General features: G+C 58.8%; 1 protein-coding gene across 6 annotated transcripts; it reads right to left on the bottom strand.

Moving 5' to 3' along the window:
- Positions 1 to 1,302: 1,302 nt before the first annotated feature.
- Positions 1,303 to 22,708, bottom strand: FLOT2 (flotillin 2). Of its 6 annotated transcripts, XM_068655558.1 has the most exons (14): positions 22,497 to 22,708; positions 22,288 to 22,406; positions 21,346 to 21,469; positions 20,937 to 21,248; positions 12,251 to 12,332; positions 8,637 to 8,727; positions 5,293 to 5,416; positions 4,821 to 4,939; positions 4,389 to 4,502; positions 4,177 to 4,296; positions 3,546 to 3,760; positions 3,205 to 3,388; positions 2,957 to 3,106; positions 1,303 to 2,792 (listed from the first exon to the last, which is right to left on the bottom strand). In XM_068655558.1, the coding sequence occupies exons 1-14, from the start codon at positions 22,621 to 22,623 to the stop codon at positions 2,754 to 2,756; spliced, it is 1,920 nt and encodes a 639-aa protein (XP_068511659.1). In that variant the 5' UTR covers positions 22,624 to 22,708; the 3' UTR covers positions 1,303 to 2,753. The 6 variants fall into 6 exon arrangements, with proteins under 6 accessions (XP_068511659.1, XP_068511660.1, XP_068511656.1 ...); XM_068655559.1 differs by lacking the exons at positions 20,937 to 21,248; positions 21,346 to 21,469; positions 22,288 to 22,406; positions 22,497 to 22,708 and adding exons at positions 10,014 to 10,082; positions 18,435 to 18,585; XM_068655555.1 differs by lacking the exons at positions 8,637 to 8,727; positions 20,937 to 21,248; positions 21,346 to 21,469; positions 22,288 to 22,406; positions 22,497 to 22,708 and adding exons at positions 9,992 to 10,082; positions 18,435 to 18,585.
- Positions 22,709 to 22,999: the final 291 nt, after the last annotated feature.

Genomic DNA, 22,999 nt, shown 5'->3' with positions numbered 1-22,999 from the left:
CAGGATTTGGGGACAACCAGGGGCCGTCCCCTGCTCTCTTTGCCCCTCGCTGTGACCCAGGGGTCCTGGGGGGGCTGTAGGACTCCCCAGACACCCCAAAACCCCAAGCAGGGACTTCACCAAAGTGTCCCCATCCCTTCCAGCCCCGCTGCTCGCTCAGCGCCTGTGGCACAAGGGGACAGCCCTGCCCCATGTCCCCGCACCCCACAGCACCGAGCGGGGCCAGGGGGTCCCCAGCAGCCCCCAGACCAGCACTGAGGAGCCGATGGGGGGGCCCCGGCTGCTGCAGCCCCCCCGTGGTGCTTAGGGCAGCGCCTGGCTGCAGATAAGGAGCCACCGAGCCGTCCCCACCCTCCCTATCAGCAGAGCCACCCCGATGGAGGGGGGGGGACATGGGACAGGGGCCAGCCCGTGCCCCTGGGGGGACACGGAGGGGCTGGGGGCGTGAGGGGGCTGCGGCTGCCCCGCAGGAAGCAGCAGGACGGAGCCCCCATTGCTGGCTGTCACTGTCCCCATGGGTGTGCTGAGGGGGGCAGAGCCACCCTGCTGTCCCCCAGAAAAGCGGGTGCCAGGGGACAGAATCACGGAATATTTGGGGTCAGAAGGGATCCTTAAAGGCCACTGGGACAAAGGACAGGGACAGGGACACCTTCCACTCCAAGCCCCATCTAACCAGGCCTCCATCACTGCCAGGGGCAGGGCACAAACATCTCTGAGGGTCCTGTCCCTGTCCCTCACCCCCAAAAACCCCTTCCTTACATCCCATCAAACCCACCCTGCTGCAGTTTAAAATCTTTATCCCTTATCCCATCCCTCCAGGCCCTGCTGAAAGTTTTTCTCCATTTTCCTCACAAGGCCCCGTGGGCAAGGCCCAGCCGCGGCCTGGGGCTGCTCGGGGACACTGGGGACAGCGGTGGGGGGAGCTGCTGGGGACAAGGGGGCCTTGTGGTGTCAGTGGTGTCCCCACAGCGCTCAGCTCCGTGGGGTAACGGTGGTGACATGGATGGAGCAGTGCAGGAACGGGATGAGGCCCCAGGCCCAAACAGAACAGCCCTGGGGATGGGATGAGGAGGCAGTGGGGACACGGTGATGGCAGAGAGACCCCAATCTCTGCAGGGGCAGCACAAATTGGGACCACAAATTGGGACCGCAAGCCCCGATGCCAGCAGGAACACCCAGCCCGAGCAGGGTCCCGCAGCACCCGAGCAGCCCACCCCACGGCCGGCCACGCACCGTCTGCCGGGAGGGCGAAGCCTCCAGCCCAGGGGGACGGGGACAGGAGACACAATTTGGGATCCAGGGCACGTGGTGACAAGGTTTTTATTATCGCACAGCAGTGACACGGCGCAGGCATGCACACGCACATGCAGATAGGGCGCCCTGCCCGGCACGCCCGCCGGCGAGCGCCAGATCGGGGCCGGTGGCCACGAGTCGGGGGCTGATAAGGCCGGGCCCCCCCCCCGGCCCCATAGAGGGGACAGGGCGCTGCTGGCCCCACAGCAGGTCACCCCAGCAAAGGGACTGGCCAGTACCTGTGGCATCGCCAGGGCAGGGGTCCCCACACCCCCCCTGCCACAAATTGGGGTGGCACCGAGCTGGGGGTGAAGGAGCTTGCACAGGGACCGCCACCAGATGGGGTTTTTATGGACACATTTGTCGGCTACACCCACACCACAGGCGGCGAGAGGGATGGGGACAGGGCACGGGGTGGTGGCAGGCACTGCGGGGACACACACAGAACAGACGTTTTCACGCTGGCAGCGGGGACAGCAAAGCCACTGGCCAAAAGACACCAGGGGACTGAGCTTTTGGGGACAAGGGGGGTTGCAGGAGCACTGGTCCCCAGGCCAGCTGCAGGGGCTGTGGTGCCAGAGGGGGAACGTCCTCACTGCAGTGCACGAGATGCACGGTGGCACTTGGGGACAGCAGCCTGAGCAGTTCTGCCTCCCTTTCAGGATGGAGCAGCTTTGGCACCACGCTACTTTTTGGGATTCTTGCAGGGCTTGGAGGGGATCCAAACCACCCCCAGCCTGCCTGGCCCTGCAGCACGGCCACCCTGCGGGGGTCCCTGAGCTGGGGAACCTTTGTGTGCCCTGCTGGGGAAGGGGCACGGCAGCCGAGGGAGCTGGCTCGGGGCTGAGCGAGATCCCAGGAGGAAAATCCCTGAGGGAAGGCAGCAGGGGAGCGGGTACCGTCCCCTAGCAGCGCCCCGGTGCCACCCTATTCGGGGTGTGACTGCCACCTCCGGGGAGCCCTGCCCAGGCAGGACAGGGCCTGGTGGCACAGCAGGGCCCCCGCGGGCCAGACAAAGAAAGCTAGCCATAAAAACAGCCGGTGGGCAGCAGCAGGGGTCGGGAGGGTCGCTGTGGGAGGGCAGGGAGCCCAGGGGAGGGCCTGGCTGTTCTCTTCCTACAGCTCCAGGCGTCCTGCTGAGTCTTTTGGGGTGGCCGCCCGAGGCCAGAGAACAGCGAGGCAGCACCAGACAAGCTGCCAGGAGTGACTGCGGGTCGGGGGGGGGCCAAAGGCCGGCCAGATCCAATACAGGGTTAGTTACAAAATAAATCTCCTCCCACCCTTTGGAAGAAAGAAAGAGTGGCTGGCTGAGCATGCATCCTTCTGGCCCTACAAAAATAAGGCACCAGAGCTTAAAAACGAAAACTCCGATTGTCTTTGATAGAAAAGGAATTCCCGAGTGTTGAAGGCAGTCGATGTCGAAGTGCAGAATGGGGAGGGCTCTTCACCAGCTTCGGGCCTCATGCCTGGGCCCCGGTGGCTTTCTGGATCAGGGGAATCTGCAGGAGGGGAAGAGAGAAGCTGTTAGGGCTGGTGGAGAGGAGGCAGGGAGCTGCGCTGAGCAGCGCTGGGGCACGAGGCTCCCCAGAAGCCTCAAGAATTTAGGGCGACTCCCATCACCCCGAGAGCCGCAGGGGTTGCCAGCTGGGGGTCCCTGGCTCACCTTCGTGAGGTCCACGCCGGTGATGGCACGCACGGAGGCGGGGATCTCGGCGAGCAGGCGGTTCACCTCGGAGGTGGTGGTGCTGCTCTCCCCGCTGAGAACAACGATCTCGTCCACTTTGGAGAGGGGAGCAGCCACTTTGGCTGCGATCTGGGGAAGGAAGGAGGGTGAGGACCCTGCGTGCGTGTTCCCAGCCCGGGAACTCAACAGCTCTCACCCGGAGCAGGGCAGAACCGCCCCCTCCTCACCTCGGGCAGCGCATCCAGCACCAGCGCCAGCTGGGCGGCCTCCCCATAGCGCTGCAGAGCTTCGGCCTTCAGCTTCATCCCCTCGGCCTCTGCCATCCCGATGGCCTCGATCACAAAGGCCTCCGCTTCTCCCAGCTTGCGGATCTTTTCCGCCTCTGCCTGAGCCATGAGGACTTGCCTCACCCTGCAGAGGGAAAGCCAAGCCCTCCAGCAGCCGGGACCCCCGCAGCCCACACCCGGCTGCCCTCCCTCCCTCAGCTCCGTGTGTCCCCTCCAGAAGTGGCCTCAGCACTTTGCCGGGGACAGAATCGGACCCTCTGACGAGGTGGGGGCTCACTCACTTCTCTCCCTCGGCGATCTGCTGGATGCGGTAGGCTTCGGCCTCGGCCGGCCGCTTGACGGTGGCGATGAGCTCCTTCTCCTTCCGGATGACCTCTTTCTCTTCGACGTCGATCTGCTTCTTGCGCTGCACCACCTCGATCTCAATTTCCTCCTGGCGGATCTTCTGCTGCTCCCGGGCGCTCTGGAGCTCGTAGGCCAGCTGGGCCTCCGCAGTCTGCAGGCAGGAGAGGGGAGAAAAAGGGATCTTGGCCACAATCCGCTGGGTGCAGACGTAAAGACCCTTGGCAGGCTCTAAACCAGATGTGGCTCCTGCTGTGGGCCAGGCCCCCACCCAGGAAACATGTCCCTGTCCCCAGTGCTGTGCTCAGGGTCCTTCTCTGTGCTATTATTTGAGCACAGCCAGCTCTGGGCTCAGTTTGGGTGACCCTCCCCATCCTTCCACCTCCTTCTAGTCCCATCTAACTGCTGCAAACAGAGCAGAAGAGGAATCTGCTGCAAGGAGCACACGCAGAAACGTGGGGTCTCCATCTCTAGCTCTGCTAACACACGAGGAAGGAACCTGGAAAGCCCCAGAGCTACCAAGGCCACCACAAACCAGGGAACAGCAGTGGGCTGTCGGGTACCTCTCACCTTAATGTTGACCTCCTCGGTGAAGGCAGCTTTCTGCAATTCAAAAGCACGCCTGGAATCTGCTATTTTGGTATCCGCCATGAACTTGACATCCAGCATTTCCTTCTTGCACTCTGCCTCCTGCAGAGAGCAAACAGAGAGCAGAGCTCAAGAGCCTGCAGCTGGAGCACAACGGGCAGCTGAGGGGAAGCTCAGCACGTCCCGGGACTCACCCGAATGCCAGCGTCTCGCTCGGCTTCTGCCACCCCGATGTCTGCATCCCTCCGGACAGCCGCCGTCTGAGTCTTCCCCAGGGAGCTCAGGTAATCCACTTTATCGTAGACATCCTGGGGAGGGGGAGATAAGCCACGGTCACTTCACACGAGCATCTCCATCTCGCTCCCCTCCTGCTGGAGCTCACGGCCACCATTTGTTAGGGCCAGGTCAGAAAGGGCCGTGTCAGCCTGCTGGGCTATCACTGAGCTCCTCCACCAGCCCTGTTTGGGGCTCGCAGGACGGGAGCTGTCATGGGAAGCCCCAAAGGGCTGTAGGTTGTCACCTACAGCTCTGCAGTCACCTACAGCAGGGGCACGGGGCCAGGCTCTGCTCCTGCATCACAGCACGGCCGGCTGCAGCCCAGCTCCATGCCCCTCGCCTGGGCATACCTTGATGGTGAAGCTCAGGATCTCGATGCCCATGCGACCCACGTCTGGAGCTGCCACCTCCCGCACCAGCTTGGCAAACTGGTCCCTGTCCTGGTAGATCTGCTCCACCGTCAGGGTTCCTGCAGAGGGAGGGCAGGGAAAGCACTTTATTAGGGGGAAAAAAAGCCGCACGAAAACAGCAGCAAGGGGCTAAGCTCAGCAACATCCTCACTGCCCAGAACCTCTCCAACCACGAGGTCAGGCCTGGGCACGAGGGTGCCTTTTCAGCCCACGCCGACATCTCCAACGTGCAGTCACCACGCACAGGCTACCTGTGACCCTCAGGGACTCGGACATCTCTTACTGCAGGCACTGAAAACTCATTTATCACGACACCCAGCAGCAGCTGCTGCAAGGGAGGAACCGTCTCAGCTGTCCCATCTGCGGGCAGCAGAGGAAGCAGTGCCCCAAGGCTGCGAGAGCCCCTCCGCACCTAGGATGGAGCGCAGATGCCCCTCCAGCGTCTGAAGGACCACGTTCTTCACATCCTGCACGTTCTTCCCCAAAAACTGCTCGCAGGCCACAGCCAGGAGCTCCTTCTCGGTCATTATCTTCACCTGGAGACAGGAGACAAAAACCAAAGGGCTGAATGTGCCTCTCCGTGGTGGGACGTGCACCCAACAGCAGCAGCAGCAGCAGCAGCACCACCACCAGGCTGCCAGGCCCCCGTGCCACCGGAGCTCCGAGGACCAAGCCGAGCAGACCCCGTGCCGAGCCACGTCACCTGCCCCACGGGTGGGCTCCTGCTCCCTGCTGCTGGGGACAGCCCTGCAGGCACATCTGAGCCCTCCCGAGCCAAAGCTGCAGCGTCTGAGGCCAGGGCAAGCACCTCTGCACCTCTCCAAACCCTGACCATGGCTCGGCACGGAGAGGTGCTCCCTGAGGCCATCCATCCTGCAACATCTGAGAACAGCCCCACCAAAGAGCCCCAAACTACCAGTTCAGCCCCTGCACCAAAACCAGACCTAGGAGGAGAGCACTTTCTATCGTTACCCTGTCCAAAAGCCATTTAATAAAATGGGCACGACCCATTTTAAACCTTTCTCTCCCTCCTCCTTCGCTAGAATTACTCTTTCTGAAAGGCAGAGCACAAGGAAGAGCCTGGCATGCCCAAGGGACACCTTGGGAACAGGGGCTCTGCTCGGTGCAGAGGGGACGAGATGGCCGCAGCACACCAGGTACACCCTGCCCACACCTGGGAGCTCCTGGCCACATTTTGTGTGACTCCTTTCAGGCGTGGTGACCAGCACTCCTCCGTCCCACTCCCTGCAATCTGTTAACGGTCCCCAGAGCTGGGCACAGCCACCCCAGCTGCGCTTTCACCTCCCAGCCAGTTCCAGCTGTGACACCATCCCCAGGCTGAGACGAGCCAGGGTCTTAAGAAGGTCCTGCTGGTCCTTTTTAAAAGCAAACTGGGTTAAAAATCCCTATGGATTTTTAAAAATCCCTATGGATTTTTAAACCTCCACGCCAGGCAGTGGAGATGCAGCACACGCCTCCGGCTCACATTCAGAGCCCTACAGGTGCCAGCCACGGGGAGCTGCGGCCCCAAATGGTGGCAGCTCCTTTTGGCCAGGCCCTATTGACACGGGGTGCTGAGCGAGTCCCACAGCACCCTCTCATGGAGAATTTGGGGCTGGGCACTGCCTGCTGCTGAGGAAGGGCTCTGGCCCAGGAGATCCTAGAGGCAAGCTACATCCTACCTCCTGCCCCATGGACTGCTGCTGCCCGGCATCGTCCTGGCTCAGGGACCTCCAAAAGGGACCCCGAGGGTCTCGCCATGGGCTCTTGGTGTCAACGACACTCAGCAGCAGTGGTTATGGTGTGTGTCCTCTCCCAACAACCCCACCTTTGGGGAGCCACAGAGCGGACGGTCAGAGCACAGAGCAGGCTCATGGGGAGCAGGAAAGGGTCCTGCCTCTGCAACAAATCCAAAAACCGGGTTTATTCGGGTGCTGCTACACCCGAACCAGCCTGGAGTCAGCTCAACACCACGCAAACCAAAACAGGGCCGAGTGATTCGTGCTCAGCTCATTTCCAGTTCTCATTTTCCCCTGCAACAGTCTTCAAACATCTCCAAATTGGAGAGTTTGGCTGGCACGGCAGCAGTGCCTCTACAAACCAACCCCACCTGCAGGAGCAATACTGCCGTGCCCAGCTCCAACCAGCTGTGTTCCCCACAAGGGGTGAGCAGGAATAATCCAATGAGCCCAAAACTCAGAAAAATGGGGCAGAAGACACAGCTCTGCTGGTCTGAGGCAGTGTCCCCTGCACCCCAAGCGCCCAGCCAACAGGGGAAGGAGGCCACTGGAGTGCTCCTCACTTGTGGCTTTAAAAAAGAGCATCCTCGGGAACACTCAGTACTTCTTTTATTGCACCAAACATTTAAAAAGGTGTTTATCTGGTAGTAAATTTGCTTTTTTTTTTTTTTTTTTGCACAAGCTTTTAAAATAAAAAATGGTTGCCTCAAAAGTTCTCCCTCTGGACTTCTGCAGAATTCAGAAAAACTCTGCTCTGTACCTCCCAAACCCAACTGCCTCTGGCATGTTTCAGCATGGTAATTCCCCACATTTCACAATCCTAAACGTTGTAAAGTCTTTAAAATGAATGAATCGACAGCAGAGAAAAAAAAAAAAAAAAAAGCAAATGGTGGAAAAAAGAATAAGCTAAATGAGATGAATTTGGAGCTCCGTTTTTAATCAAGGCACCTGGAGGTCCAGCCGTTTGCCAGCATGCGCTGCCTACTTTTTGTAGGCAATGGAAGAATGCCCCAAAACTAAGCTAAAAAGGGAATGCTTCACAGAAATACCTCCCATGAATGGTGTCACCAAATGCAGGACAGAAAGGACTGCAGAGTTACACATGGGGGATGGAGCCATGGGCACATGCATTTTGCCAAGCATGCGAAGACCACTGAGGTTAGGTGACACTTTAGTACCTAAATGGGTAGAAAGAGCTGAAAAAATGAAAATGAGGATGCTTCACACTGGCCACCAGCGAAGAAATGCCCTCAGCATCTAGAATTATCCGAGCTGTGCTGCTCCTGTCTCAGAGGCTCCAGCAAGAGCCACCCTTGGAGCCAGGAGGAGCCCACAGAGCTCCCGTGCTGGGGCTCTTGGGCACAGCCACGTTCCCAAGAGCAGCACAGCGCAGGACCAGCCCTTTGCCTTGTGCAAGAACCCAAAAAACTACTCCTGGCAGAGCTTACATCCTTGTGTTTAAATCAGCTGCAGCACAAGCTGGAGTTCACGTGTGGAGAAGGCTTGAAAGAACCAAAATTCCTTTCAAGCCGGAAATTTTATGTACAAATTTTATCGTCCAGAGGGACCAAGCTCTTTCTTTAGGTTTTAACTCACTGTGAAGAATTACAAGATTCACGTGCTAATGATAATAAAAATAATAACAATGATAACAACCCAAAAGACGCCATCTCAGGAGGGAATGGCTCGGAGCCATCTGTCACACAGAGCTCCAGGGGCACACCAGCATCACAAAATCAGTCACCAGCACACACCTCATTTGCCACACGGACAAATGAGACACCAGAAAACGAGGGATGATTTTGGGGAGAGGAGAAGTCACCCCCCCTGTACAACGCAGACATGCGGTCGTGAGCTGGAATCAACGAGGACAACGTGGTGGTTTTTTTTTTAATCAAACATTTGTTTCATAGCAGTTGGCTTCTGTTCCTGGACAACAGCAACCTTTTAAGGGGGAAAAACCAGACGCAGGTTAGAGACATGCAATTCCTGAAAGGATGGTTTGGAGTTACTGTACCTGTGCCACACCTGTGACAGTTAAAGCTACCCCCTCCGCCGTCTCTACGTCCTCACACCTGGGCTGTAACGTCATTATCTCTAGGGAAATCCTGCCAAAAAACGTAAAATATTTGCACGTTTCCAGGTAACACAGGCTCAGCTCTCCCCTCGCATCTCCTGCCCCAGGCCACCTGCAGCTCTCGTCGCAGGTAATGTCAGACAGGCACGGGAGGCACCCAGGGGCTGTGTCCGTCCCCGGAGGCAGACAAAATGCTTTGGCCAATAAAAAATTTCCAAATCATGCTTAAAGGTGATTTATCAGCAGGGAAAGGCCGGGAGCCAGGCTGGCAATAGGACCGTGACCCCACAGGAATGTGGCCAGGAGCTCGCGGCTCCAGGACCCCGTGGGAGGCTGGTGTCAGGTTTAAGAGCACAGCACGGACCCCGGGTGCACCCACCCGGCATCACCACCCCCAGGGTAACCTTGTGCACACCCTGCTTGGCAAAACCCAGCGCTGCAGGAAGCCTCTGCCCCTGCTGGGCTGGCATTAACACAGACCTGCTTCCTCAGTGCCTCACCCTCCCTATTTTTCCTGTCCCGTAACCCGCAGGCAGACAGGAGAAGCAAGTCTCCAGCTCCTTGGGGCTGTCCCTGCACAGCACCGGGCACCCTGAAGCTCTTGCTGCAGCTCCAGAGCCTTCTGACAGCCAAACCCACACCTCGAATTAATTTAAATGCTGTGCAAGTCCCAGGGAGGGTTGGTGCCAGCACTACGCTGCTTTGCAGCTGCTCACAGTGCTGAGCAAACACTCACCTCTGGGTTGCAACTCCCCCAGGGTCTCCGTGCTGTACTGTTAAACGTGACAACATCCACAGCGGGCTCTGCCTCCGCGTGGGGGAGGAAGGGCTCAGTGCAAACCCACATCCAAACCTAAAGAGCCGGCTACAGCTGCAGTTTCCCCACGGGTGCACGGATTTCCTTGTGAGGTGGCACAAATCCTGGCTTCCCACCTTCCCCAGAGGCTGTGCAGAGCCTGGCTGTGTACAAGCCGATGCCTTTCTGCCCTCCACCAGGCACAAGATGTGATCAGAGCTGCCGAGGGGAGGGTCACAGCCAGAGAAAACCTCTGCAGCGCCGTCGGAAGGAGCTGAATTTGGGATCTGCCCCGTGTGCACCTGTCTGCATTACCCACAGACCGAGGAGCGCGCCCCGGAGCAAGGGCCGGAGAAGGGGAAGGAGAGGAGAGCTCTGAGATTTGCCCTCTCCCATTAGAAAACCACTCGTTTTGGGTCATCCTGCTGCTGCTGCTGCTGCTGCTGGAACCAGAGGCAGAAGGGTTAGCCGCGCCGTGAGGAAGCCGGTGGGTTATTACCTGTGCGACCCCCGTTACGTACAGTGGGACGCCCTCCGACGTCTCAATGTTCTCGCAGCGACAGAGGATGGTCATAACCTCCAAAGACAGTCTGAGCAGCGAGGAACAAGGGCGGGACAGCAAATACACACAGCGGTTACCAGACAGTCAGACACTCGGTGCAAAGGACAGGTGGGACTTGGGGGGCTCGGCTTTTCCCTGTCCTGTTCTCAGTTCTCCCTCTGCCCGCTCCCAGGACTTGGTAATGCCCAGAGCAGACCCCCTCATGCTTAAAAATCACAGCTAGATGCTGTAACAGGGCTGGATGGGGTCTCATCCCCCCCCAAATCCCATTTGAAGCTGAGCCACCCACACTGCCACCCTGAATTCAGCTGGAATTTTCTCTCACCGTGCTTTTCACAGACAGAAAATTCCTTTTTGTAATCGTTTAAGCGCTTCTGTGCCAACACGTACGATGGGCTAGCAAAATAAAAGCACCAGGGGTCTGGCTACACATCCCTGGCTAAGGCGTTGATGACAGAAGGTGCTTCCAAGGCTGTCCTGAGACACTGAATACCACTTGGTTCCCTGCCTCTCGGGCTTTTATTGCTGACCCCGAACCAAGGACAGGATTTTTTACTTTTTTTCCCCAATCCTCAAGGTTGCAGCAGGGTAAGAGCCCAGCTCCCTGCCAGCTCTAACTGTTCCTTTTGTCCCCGGGTCAGTGCTACCTGGCGGGGTGCCGCTGATGGCGACACAACAGCCAGAAAAGCTGGCCTCATTTTGGGAATCAGCCTCAGCTCTTCACGTGCATGCAGCAGTTTGTGAAGCACAGCTTCTGGGATTTGGGCAAGACTCTGGTTTGCAAAGGAGAATTAAGCCCCGTATCCCATGACATGAGCTGGGGGGAAAGGTTTTGAAGTAAAGGATTTGTTTGGATGCTGGCAGCGCTCTCCGAGCCCCGTTTGCTGGGTGATGCAGGGACCTCCAGCTCGCTCCTGGCAGGCAGTTCTTCACCCTGGACTCACCCCTTGCTGAATTTAGCCTCCTGAATGGGGCTGCATCTCCTGCAAATGGCAGCTCAGGGCCCTGCACTGCTCTCTGGGCTTCTCCCACTGCGAGACGAGTGGGAACAGCAACCAAAATTTGAGGAGGAAGCCAGATTGAATGCACTCCTCGAGCACTGTGCCAGAGCGCAGGGCCTTTCCTTCCCCTCCCACCTTACACAAGCATCGCTAGGGACCCCGGGCTGAAGCAGGGGGTGTTAGCTGGGGTCTCTCCATGCAGCCAGTGAGCTCTTGTAGCCCTCATAGCAATCCCTCGTGGCAATCCCACATGCCAGCCACCCGGGAGAGGACCCAGAAGCGTCGTGAGCCCATCGCCAGCAGCAGCCAGGGCTCCTTTGAACCACACAAGCTGGGTGACCCCGGGTGAGCAGCTCCTGCAGGAGAGCATCGTCTGCAGAGCAAGGGCAGCAGCGTGCTAGCTTTGTCTGCTGGTGGTGACACGGGAGCAGGGAGGAGAGGTGGCAAGGGCAGGTGGTAAAAGGTTAATTGCAACCGCTGGGCTTCCCTCAGTGCAGAACCCCAAAAGTCACTTCTTTAGGTTTTTCCCTATTTTTTTTTACATATATAGACAAAACCTGCATCAGGGAGCGTGAGGGAGGTGTTAGGACAGAGGACTTAGGAACATTGCCACAGGTCCTAGGGATGAGGAGCTACGTCAGCAGGGCAGCAGCAATGACAGCACGTTAATTGAGAGCAGTAACGAGCAGCAGGCAGAATCCACGGCTGAGGAAAGGGAGAGAAAGGAAATCCCGTGGTTTTAAACAGGAACGTGGTCTGCTCTTGTGGCAACAGCAGTCAGCACACCTTTAGCAATCCAGGCTACGGGGGCAAGGGCCCGTTTGCTGTGGGGTGAGGGCTGGGGACACCCTGGGCAGAGCGTGGCAAATCCTCCCGGTGCTCACAGCACCTCTGCCCTGGACAAGCTCAGCACTCACAGAGGACAGCCAGAAGCTGTGCGGCTGTTAGAGACCCTCTGTTCACCAAGGGCATGAGACAGGGCCCACGCTGCTCCTGCCACGGCTGTACAGGGGGAGCCTTCCTCTGAAGGGCCCAGAGGTGGCTGCAGATGAAGGCAGAGGGCTGTGCTGATGCTCAGCTGTGGTTTCTCAGGTACCAGCCGGTCCTGTGCTCCTAAAAATCCTTCTGACAGCCCTGCTGGAGCAGCTCTGCCTAGCCTGTACCCTAAAACCTCGAATAACCGAGCTCTGCTTACCTTTGGGTGTCGGTGATGCACCACCATGCCCAGGCCCAGCCTCCGTACACGTACTGCTTCACGTCAGAGCCACAGCAGCCACCTGCGGCACAAAGCACAGAGATTGAGGGATTATATACACGTGCCAAGGAAAAACCCACACCCTAACGGGGTGAAGCACAAGCTGAACAACCTCAGAGCACCGAGGAAAGGGTCACCAGCTCTGCCAGCCCCTTGGAGCAGGGAGAGCACCTTGCATCAGCTGCCTTACGGTGCTGCGAAGCCCCGCTCCACATCACCCAGGTGAATCCCAGCACGCCTGCGGTGTCTGATAAATAATGAACACAGAAAACTCTTCCCAGAGCCCGCAGGGAAGAGCTGAGACTGTCCCAGCACGGCCCCAGTAAGCAGTACCAGAGCTGGAGCTCTCTCGTGGTAGACACGGGGAGCCCCGCGCTCTCCTCCCCTCCGCAGCCCTTCCTTCTCACAGCCATTTCCCAAAGGCAACCTTTTATATAACTGGCCTACAAATCCAGAAAACCGTATTTACAATAAATTGCTATGACAAACAACACCACACAAAGCTACTCTATTTCAAACCAGGGTTGTATTTTCCTTTCGTAAGGCAGTGTCAGCAAACAGAACCACCCTAAGCTGTGACGCACCAGCTCCGGCACGGAAGGCCACGTAAGAAATCCTTCTCCTTTCCCTCACCAGTCACCTCCACTGCAAATCAGCAACCCTGAAACCTCCCAAAAAGCCAGCAGGTCAGCGTTAGAGGCAGGGAGAACCTTCAATCTACCCTGCAAACACCTCCTGGTTCTGGCTCTGGCTTGCACAAGCACTGTGGCACACGAGGCTTTGAGGGTTCATCACGGAGCCGACCACGAACAGAGCATGGGCACCCTCCAAATCTCCTCCAAGAAGCATTTCCCACCCCGCAGAGCTCTGACCAGGCAAAACAGAACCAGCGTGGGGGTCTCTTGTGCTCCACAGCACAGAGGAATCGCCTCTCATGACCTTCTTCTGTAGCTGGAGGGCTACGTCAGGCAGGCAGGGTTACAGGAGCTGGTGTCACAGCCCCACGAGGCAGTAACTCCGTGCCTTCTAACATTTCTTGGCGGACGTGAGCCCGGCCAGCTCAGCCGGCCAGCCAGGCCCTTGTTTTCCAGGAACAGGAAGGGAGGTGTTGCTGCAGCGCCGCGTGGAAAGGCCTTTGGGTCTGCGGGATCAACGTGGTCCTCTGCTGCTGCACGGCTGGGAATTGTTTCATAACCTCCTGAGAAAACTCCGCGCCCTCGAGCCGCCGCTGTTACAAGGAAGGAACATGCCTCTGCACACAGGTTTTTGTTTTTTTTTAATATTTCTTCTGCAGGGAGCACAAGGAAATGCCTCGTTTAGGATCACACCCAAAGCCAGCCCTGTGCTTGCCTCCCAGGAGCGCGTAATGCAGCTACACAGCTCTGCTCACTGAGCTACGCTGCGTGGCAAGAAGTGTTTGAGGCATAAGAAAAACAGGGAAACCTAAGACATTAACCAGGGGAAGGACGCCAGCTGGTAGCTTTCACACAGGCTGGGTGTCTGAGCTGAGCAGAGCTCGGTCCTGGTAACACCTCAGAGCAGCTGATTGCTGATTCCCCATTGCAGCTCTGCAGCCCCGCTTCCCAAGTCTCAGAGGCACCGTGCTACAAACGGAGGATTCACAGCCTCTGCCCAGATGGAAAGGTCCTGTGTTCATGCAAGAATCCCCAGAGCCAAGAGAAAGCACGTTGTCTGTTTTTTTATGAAATCAGATTAACCATTTGAGATAAACAGTTCTCTGGACACGCAGGAAGCCTGCCCTAATGGACAGCACGCAAGGAAGAAGACAAACCCTGAGGGTTAAGGGAACACGGGGCTCAAAGCATCAAGGCCAGCCTTGCAGGACAATTTAGCCTCATGAACAAGCTCCGTGTCCTTTGATCTCCCGAGGTAACCTGAGGCTTGTAAGGTGGCAGGAAGCGGTGAGCGTTCAGGAAAGCAAACCATCAGAGCAGGCTGCTCGGGTGGCTGGGCTCCCTCCCAGGGGCTGCCCAACGCCCAGCACAGGATCAGAGAGCGATGCTGCTGCCTTCACGTGCACGGGAGCTTCCATCTGGCACTGGGATCGCCTCCTCTTGCTGCTGGAGGTGGAAACAAACAGCTCGGTCACGTCGGGATGATGCTGGGTTGGTCGGAGCATCGGGCTTGTGCTGGGAAATGTCACGGGGTGCTAACAGCCGGGTGCAGAAGGACAAGGCACAAATTGGTAATTGGAAAAAGGCATAAAGGGGAGGGGAGAAAAAGGCGAAGGCATACGTAAAGCATCGCATGGAATAAAGCAGAGTCTAGACCACAGTCAGAGTCTGCTTCCTGCGTCCTACCGTGAATATAAATCAGGCTCTGTCCCATTGCAGAAGTGGTGCAAGGTTAACAAGAATTTATTTCAACAGATGCAGCATTCTGAGCGGATCCATTCAATCCTTTGAGGGTCACTACAGCAGGTGAAAGCAGGTTGTGCTGGTTAGCTTGGTTTGGAGACAAACTGAATCAAAATCACTCATTTTAAACTACGAGCACCAATGGTACAGAGTGGGTTTAAAACCACACCTTTAGTTTAACTAATCTTGTAAACAGAAACTGCAAGAAGCTGAAGAATTAGCTCCTGAGAAGGAAGTTGGTGTCTCCTTGGGGACTACAGAAACCTCCGTAGGGTTTCTGTGCTCATGTAATCGATTGACCTCACCTAAGAGCTGCTCTTTCACATCGCCAAACCGCATCGTGTTTCTTTCGGGCCGTTCGGGCAATCTGTTGAGTTCATTTCGAGCCTAATCCTGCTCTCCAAAGCTCTCAAATCCATTCCCAGCTCGCTGCCATCTGCAAACTCAATAAGCACATTCTCCATTCCATTATCCAAGCCAAAACAAGGAACTCGATAAATCCTTCCAGCCGAACAGTGAGCCACTGTTACGTTCCCTGGCAATGGTTTTCCAGTCACTCTCGTACCAGTTCTGTAAGATCTGAGAGCTCAGCTCCTCCTCAGGCTGCAGGCCTCTTGCACAATGGGAAGGGTTTGCAGAACTTCCAGAAGCCTTTATTTCAGGCTTTCAAAACTCGTAAAAGAGCCTGTTCTCTTTTTATGGTACATTGGCTCAAAATCGTGACCTCTTACGGGAAGAAGGAAGAGGGATGTGAGTGCTCAGATTAGATCTGGAAGGGTTAATTATCCCCGAGTGCTGGGGCCTGGCATGAAATGTTTACACAAACTAGAAATAAAACGCCAGCTCTTCTTTGACTTTGGAAGAGATTAAAGAGCCCCAGAGGGACTTGACTTAAAAATTCGAGAAACTGAGCTGGATGCTATTTCTCGAGCTGACTTCTGAGAAATCACAAGCCAGCGTAAGAAGCCTCAGTAAAGGCGAGGTGTGCCTCAGCTGCTGCTCTTCCCCACACTTACCTCACCTGAGGGGGAAGGCAGATGAGCTGGATGTGGCTTATATTCATCAAATATATGTCAGGTGTTTTCTTCCGAGCAGTATTTGTTTTGGTGTTCTCCTAGGAAATAAAGCTAGACCGACTGGGCTGTCACTTCCTGGCTTTTTTGTTTTTCTCCTCCTCTCACATCACGAACTTTAGCTGAAACAGCAGTCTGTCCTGCCCCAAAAACGCTGTGGTCTGCACCGACTGCTCCCGTAACACGCCTGCAGGTGTCCAGCTCGAATTTGCCACCCTGCAGCCCTTCCAGCCAGGATGGAAGACGGCCAAGCTGCAGAGATTTGGGCATCGCTGCCTGCCCAGGGGAGCTGCAGGATGAGCAGAGCCATTAAATATCGCATCTCCTCATTACGAGGCCCTGCAGAAACCTTACAGCGCCGTCTTTCAAAAGGAGCAGATCGATCCTGAGCCACAAAAAGCTGCTTTCACCCAGGCTGTAACCCAAAACCAGTGTCACGGATTGGAGAGAATCTATTTATCTTAGTGGGAAGAGCCTGACGTCAGGATGAGCAGATATTTTCTGCTTCCCCGAACTCTCGGCCGGTTCCAGCCGTGCTCAGAGCAGCCACGAAGGAGCCAGACACCCGTCAAAGGCTCCCCAGGGCTTGCACCGAGCCTCACTGGCAGCTCCCAGCACCACTGCTCTTTGGCAATGCCAGAGCCACGTCCCAGAGGGGCCATAATCACCTAGGTACGGCTCCACGGAGCATCCCTGCCACGCCTGGCCTCAGCATTTCACAAAGGGATTGCCTGAGAGCAGTTTCTTAGAAGGAGAGGAGCGTTTCTCAAGAAGGGCAGGACGTTGCTCAAGAGGGGCAGGACGTGAGAGCCAGCAGGCAGCTTCCCAAAAAATGCCACGAGGCTCCTGCACGCACACAAGTTCCCAAGGCACAGCTCCTGCAGGGCTGGGGGAGCTGAGATGTGCCACGAGGAAGTGAAAAGAGAGAACACCACTCCTCAAGGAACAGAAAAAAAATACATGCCAGAGGAGGCACGTGACAGAACTTCCTTCAGCAGGCCCAGCTAAGTTTACAAGAAGGAAAACTTTCCACTTTGCTTCATGATTTTGAGGTGCCTTCCTGCAAAGCGAAGCCTTGCAGATAACAACTGTACGACAATTCAACACCGCAAGCCAAAAGCCTCCCGTTAACGTAATTTGCTGTTGGGTTATCCTTCCCTTCCCTCCTCCCTCCCCAAACCTGACCTAACCCCATCCAAATAAGCTCTGGGCCATGAGGTCCTGTCTGTTTTTCCCCAGGGACCGCCTGAGTTCCTGGAACCAGAGCCTTCAGGGGCTGCACCCTCCTGCCCCTGCCCTGGCATGTGGGTGCTGAGGAGCCGTGGGGTGGCTGCAGGGCTCTGCCACCCCCGAGTCAGTGCTCTCAGGGGACAGTAAGGGCTCACAGGTCACAGTGGAGGGCAGCCGGGTCTGGTGGCAGCACCGAACCCAGCTCCGACCCCCAGGGCCTGCCATGGTTTGTGCTTTCCCCCTAGAAGGCGGCTGTGTGCTGAGGAGCATCCTCGGCTCGCCGGCCGTAGGAGAATGCAAGCAGATGCCACAAATTCCTGCCGGCCCATCCTACAAAGCCCTGCTTTAACTTCAGAAAGGACCAGGGGTTAAACCAAGCTGTTAAAACAATGCCATCCTGGCACAGCCCCTCGGTTCCCCCGCTGGATGTGGTGTTTCACCAAGCTGCGTTTTGGAGGGGTCTCTTGGAGGGAGGCGCAGCATCAGCTCTAGATCTGCAGACCAGATCCCAGCTGGAAGCACCCAATTTCTTCAAGGTTTTCATTTTTTTTCCCAGCTTTGGGACCACAGACGTGCAGCAGCTGCTCACGGACCAGGAAAGCTGCAGGAAACCGCTGCTCCAGCCAGCTGGCGGGTGCGGTTTGCAACCCCTCCGAAGCGGCGGTCAGAGGGCACATTTGTTTCCCAAACTGCAGCCTGCTCCTGCCATCTCTTCAGAAATTCCCATAATTATCCGAGAGATGAACTGACAACAGCCCAGCCGGGCTGCGGCCTGCTGGATATTTTGGTCCAAAAGCATGACGATGTGGTTTCACCGCAGAGCTGCCACCACAGCATCCCCCTGGCACTCACCCCCATCTCCATGCGAGTTTAGGTTCGAGGATCACAGCATCGACCTCAAAGCCAGCCCAGCGGTGACAAGAAGGATGTAACATGACCGAGGGCACACGAAGTGACACCAGCATGGACCTAACCCCGTTATTTCCTTGCACGTGGCCCTATAACAGCGGGGCACACAGCCCTAATGTCACCTCACCAGCCCTGCCTGCAGCCTGCCCTGCGCCAACGCACGGACTCAGGGGATTTTACTGGTTTAATTAACACCAGCCTAATTAACCAGCTCACCTGGTGGGCTTCCAGCATCAGCACCCCTGTGCAGCACTGAAGGCTGCCAGCCCCAGTGTCACACCGTGTCCCCACCTGCTGCCACCCACAGCAGGGACATGGCTGTGACAGTGCCCCCCGTCACGTCCTCCCTCGTGGGGCACCCCAAAAACCCCTCGTCCTCCCTTCTCACCCCCAACCAACCCCCATGACAGAACCACCCCCACACCGCCTCCCCGCTGTCCCCCCTCACAGCCCCCTCAGGACGGGACCCCCGCAGCCGCAGCGGCTCCCCAAAAGCCCCCTCCCCGGCTCCCCCGAGCCCTCCCCGACCCCTACCTGACACCACCAGCGCCTCGTTGGGCCCCACCGTGTGGCAGTTGCCCATGGTGGTGCCGCCGCCGGCCCCGCCGCCCGCTCCCGCAGCGCCCCGCACCGCCCCGCCCGGCCCCGCCTCGCGGCCGCCATCTTGGGAAGGTCGGGGCCGGGCGGGGGGGCGGGGCCAGGGGAGCGCGGAGCCGCCGCCATCTTGGGGGCAGCGGGAGGGGGGTGTGCAAGGGGGGTGTGCAAGGGGAGTGTGCAAGGCGGGAGTTGGGTGTGCAAGGCAGGCGTTATTGCATGGTGTGCAAGGCTGGGTGTGCAAGGCAGGACTTATGTGGGGTGTGCAAGGCGGGTGTGCAGGGCTGGGTGTGCAAGGCAGGTGTTATTGCATGGTGTGCAAGGTGGGTATGCAAGGCAGGGTGTGCAAGGGGGGTGTGCAGGGCTGGGTGTGCAAGGCAGGAGTTGGGTGTGCAAGGCGGGTGTGCAAGGCAGGCATTATTGCATGGTGTGCAGGGCTGGGTGTGCAAAGCAGGCGTTATTGCATGGTGTGCAAGGTGGGTATGCAAGGCAGGGTGTGCAAAGCAGACGTTACTGCATGGTGTGCAAGACTGGGTGTGCAAAGCTGGGTGTGCAAGGCAGGCGTTATTGCAGGGTGTGCAAGGCAGGTGTTACGTGGGGTGTGCAGGGCTGGGTGTGCACGGCTGCGTGTGCAAGACTGCGTGTGCAAACCTGGGTGTGCAATGCAGGGTGTGCAAGGTGGGTGTGTAAGGCAGGTGTTATTGCATGGTGTGCAGGACTGGGTGTGCAAGGCAGGAGTTTTGTGGGGTGTGCAGGGCTGGGTGTGCAATGCCCAGTGTGCACAGTAGGGCAGGCTTTATTGCACGGTATGCACGGCAGGGCAGGCTTTATTGCAGGGCGTGCTTCATTGCAGGGCGTGCACACTTCGGTATTTGCAGGTGTGTGCACAGCAGGGCATGCTTTATTGCAGCGTGTGCACACTGCAGTATTTGCAAGCATGCGCACAGCAGGGCATGCTTTAGTGCAAGGTGTGCAAGGCAGGGCACGCACACTGCAGCATTTGCATGCATGTGCAAGCTGGTGCATGCGCTGCAGAATGTGCATGTGCAAGCAAAGCAGGGCACGCACTGTGCGAGGTGCAGCACGTGGCTGTCTGTGCCCGTACGTGCAAGGCAGAGCGTGCTGTATTGCAGCACATGCTCACTCTGCAAGGCTACACGTGCTGTTTCACTGCAAGTGCAAGGCGGTGTGACCCGTGTGTGTGTGCACAGAAGCTGTGAGGCGTGCACGCTGCTCAGCAGCTGCTGCAGGGCAGCTCAGGGCGCTGCAGCCCGCGGTGCCGGAGCAGGAAAGCAGCCAGCACTGCACACACGGCCACCACCTCCCCAAAACGAGGGCACCTCCTCCACCTCCACCACCTCGCTGCATCCCAACCCCGCTGTCAGGCAACACCATTGCAGGACGCTCGGTTTTATTGCACGGGGGACACGGGGAGGGGGACACAGTGGCTTGGGGGGGGGGTCACGGTGCCAGCCCCGCCAGCCTCTCGCTGGCCTCCCACAGCTCCCGGGCCGCGGCGTCGTCGCGGGCGTGGGGCCACGGCTCCTGCAGGCGGCAGTCGGCGAAGTAGCGGCCGCTGAAGCGCTCGAGGCCCTCCTGCGTGGCGCAGAACAGCGAGGTCTCGGCGCCCTCGGCGGCGTCGCGGAAGAAGAGCCAGGCCAAGGGCACGAAGAGAGGCTTCAGCCAGAGCGGGAGGTGGCGGAACAGCTCCGTGTTGACAAAGCCTGGGGCGAGGGGAAGGGGCGGTGTCGCAGACGAGGCCCAGTGGGGAAGGGACCCCCACCTCCCCAGGGTGCTGTTTGCTCAGGGTGCTGCCTGTGCCTGAGCCTGGCCCGGCTTTGCAAAGCTGCTCTGCAGTGCACGGGGCTCTGTGCAAAAAGGATGCGCTGTGCAAGGAGTGCACTGTGCAAAGGGATGCGTCGTGCAAAAGGATGCACGGTGCAAAAGGTGAGCTGTGCAGAGGGATGCTCCGTGCAAAAGGATGGTGCACACAAAGGGATGCAAAAGGAAACACCATGCAAGGGGATGGGCCGTGCAAAGCATGCACTGCACCAAGGAAGTGCCATGCAAAGGATGTGCTGTGCAAAAAAAAGGCATGATGCAAAGGGTGCAATGTGCAAAGGGACCCTGTGCGAAAGGTGAGCTGTGCAGAGGGATGCTCCATGCAAAAGGATGGCCCAAGCAAAGGGATGCACCGTGCAAAAGGACACACCATGCAAAGCATGCACTGCACCCAGGATGTTCCATGGAAAGGATGCGCTGTGCAAAAAAGGCATGATGCAAAGGGTGCAACGTGCAAAGGGATGCTCCACGCAAAGGAATTCTCTGTGCAAAGAACTTCTCTGAGCACAGAATGCACCGTGCACAAAGCAAAAACCCCACGCTCTGCACAGGTGCAACGCAGGCACCGCATGAAGGACGCTGTGCCCGGAGGGGCCCTACCTGGGTGCACGGCGTAGGCGGTCACCTGGGTGCCCTGCAGGCGCGTGGCCAGCTCGCGGGCGTGCAGCACGTTGGCCAGTTTGCTGTCGCAGTAGCCCTGGAAGGTGGGCAGGGGGCCGGGGGGCGGGCGGCCCAGCACGGCGGGGTTCAGGCGGCCGGCACGGTGCGCGGCGGAGGCGACGATGACCACGCGGCTGGGAGCACTGCGCTGCAGCCGCTCCAGGAGCAGCTGGGTGAGCAAGAAGTGGCCCAGGTGGTTGACCTGGAAGGTGAGGCTGAAGCCGTCCTCCGTCGTCCCCCCGGCGCTCACCCCTGCGGAGGGGCAGCGGGAGGTGGGGACGGTGCTGGAGGTTGGGGAAATTTGGGGATGTTTTTTTGGGGGGGGTCCCCGTGCAGCCCGGGGGCTCACCGGCGTTGTTGACCAGGAGGTGCAGGTGGGGCTCCTGGCGCAGGAAGGCGCTGGCGAAGGCGCGCACCGAGCGCAGGCTGGCCAGGTCCAGGGGCATGAAGAGCACCTCCGGGTTCCCCGTCTCCTGCGGGTGCAGCAGGGGGGTGCTGGGGGTGCTTTGGGGTGTCCCGTGGGGGAGTTTGGGAGGGGTACTGGGGGTGCTTGGGAGGATACTGGGGGTGTATGGGGGGGTACTGGGGTGTATGGGGGGTACTGGAGGTGCTTGAGGAGATACTGGGGGTGCTTGGGGGGATACTGGGGGTGTATAGGGGGGTACTGGGAGTACTTGGGGGATACTGGGGCCAATGGTGGGGCACTGGGAGTATTTAGGGGGTACTGGGGCTGTATGTGGGGGTACTGGGAGTACTTGGATGTTACTGGGGGTGTATGGGGAGGGGCACTGGGGGTGTTTGACAGGGGGTACACTGGGTATGTGCTGTCAGGGTGCCCAAGGAATATCCTAGGGGTGCCCAGGGATGTCCCATGGGGGTGTCCTAGGGGTGCCAGGGGGGGATTTTGGAGGTGGCAGGGTACACTGGGGGTGTTGGGGGGGGGGGTACACCGAGGATGTCCCAGAGGGGTGCACCAGGAAGGCCTGGGGGGTGCAGTGGGGGTACTCAGGGGGGCACTCGGGGTGGGGGGCACAGCGGGCTGTCCCATAGGGGATATTGGGGTGTCCAGGGGGTGCCCTTGGGGTGCAACTGGGGTGTGTGGGGGGAACTGGGGGGGTGCACTGGGGGTGTCTGGGGTGGGCACGGTGGCGATGGTGCCCAAGGGCCATCCATGGGGGCGCAGAGGGGTGCCCGGGGGGGTTACTTATTGGGATGCCCGGGGACGTCCCCCGGTGGGGGTGGGCTTTATGGGGTTTCGGGGTGTGTGTGTGCGCGGGGGGGGCGCTCTCACCGTGCGGATGCGGCGCGCCGCCGCCTCCCCGCGCCGCGCACTGCGCGCAGCCAGCACCACGCGCGCCCCGCAGCGCGCCAGGGCCCGCGCCGTGGCCTCGCCGATGCCACCGCTCCCCCCTATAAAGCACGGGAAAGGATGGGAGGGGGGGTTACAAACCCCGGGGGGGGCCGTACCGGGCCGTTGCCGGTCCGTACCGTGCCGCTCACCCGTGACGATGGCCGTGCGGCCCCGCAGATCGGGCCGGGAGCGGGGTTGCGCCGGGGCGCGCAGGCGGTGGCGCAGGAGGACGCCGAGCGCCAGCAGCAGCCCCGCGCCCAGCAGCGCCCACCCCATGCCCGGCCCCGGTTTTTTCCGTTCCCGGCTCTGCGCCGCCTGCAGGAGCAGCCCCGGAGCCGCCCGGCCCGGCCCCGGCCTCCCGGCAGCCCCGGCGGGAGGAGGAGGAGGAGGAAGAGGAGGGCACGGGGGGGGGGGGGTGCTGCGCTGCTCGCTCCCGCAGCTGGAATTTGTCCCCCGGAGCAAGGCGAGCTGCTGGGGAGCATTGGGTGGTTGCAGCAGGATGGGTGGAAAAGAGGGTAAAACGGTAAAAAAAATAAGGCTGGAGGTGTGCAACCCCCTCCTCCAGGCCTGGAATGGGGCAAATGAGGTTCCCCCCCCCCCGCCCCCCCCGTCTCCCCAGGTGGTGGGCACAGAGTGAAGACAGACAGGCAGA

Source organism: Anas acuta, chromosome 19 (genome assembly GCF_963932015.1).
Source record: "Anas acuta chromosome 19, bAnaAcu1.1, whole genome shotgun sequence".
In the NCBI taxonomy this organism is placed as follows: domain Eukaryota; kingdom Metazoa; phylum Chordata; class Aves; order Anseriformes; family Anatidae; genus Anas; species Anas acuta.
The sequence above is the reverse complement of the archived record's forward strand: the minus strand, read 5'-3'. Positions and strand labels throughout refer to the sequence as shown.

Bases quoted from the DNA above. Each gene is read 5' to 3' on its own strand.
- FLOT2 (XM_068655558.1), bottom strand. From the start codon at position 22,623: ATGGGGTGGGCGCTGCTGGGCGCGGGGCTGCTGCTGGCGCTCGGCGTC. The intron at 22,407-22,496 runs GTGAGCGGCACG...CGTGCTTTATAG, and splicing joins CCGCACGGCCATCGTCACGG to GGGGGAGCGGTGGCATCGGC. The intron at 3,389-3,545 runs GTGAGTGAGCCC...TTCCCTCTGCAG, and splicing joins CAGATCGCCGAGGGAGAGAA to GGTGAGGCAAGTCCTCATGG.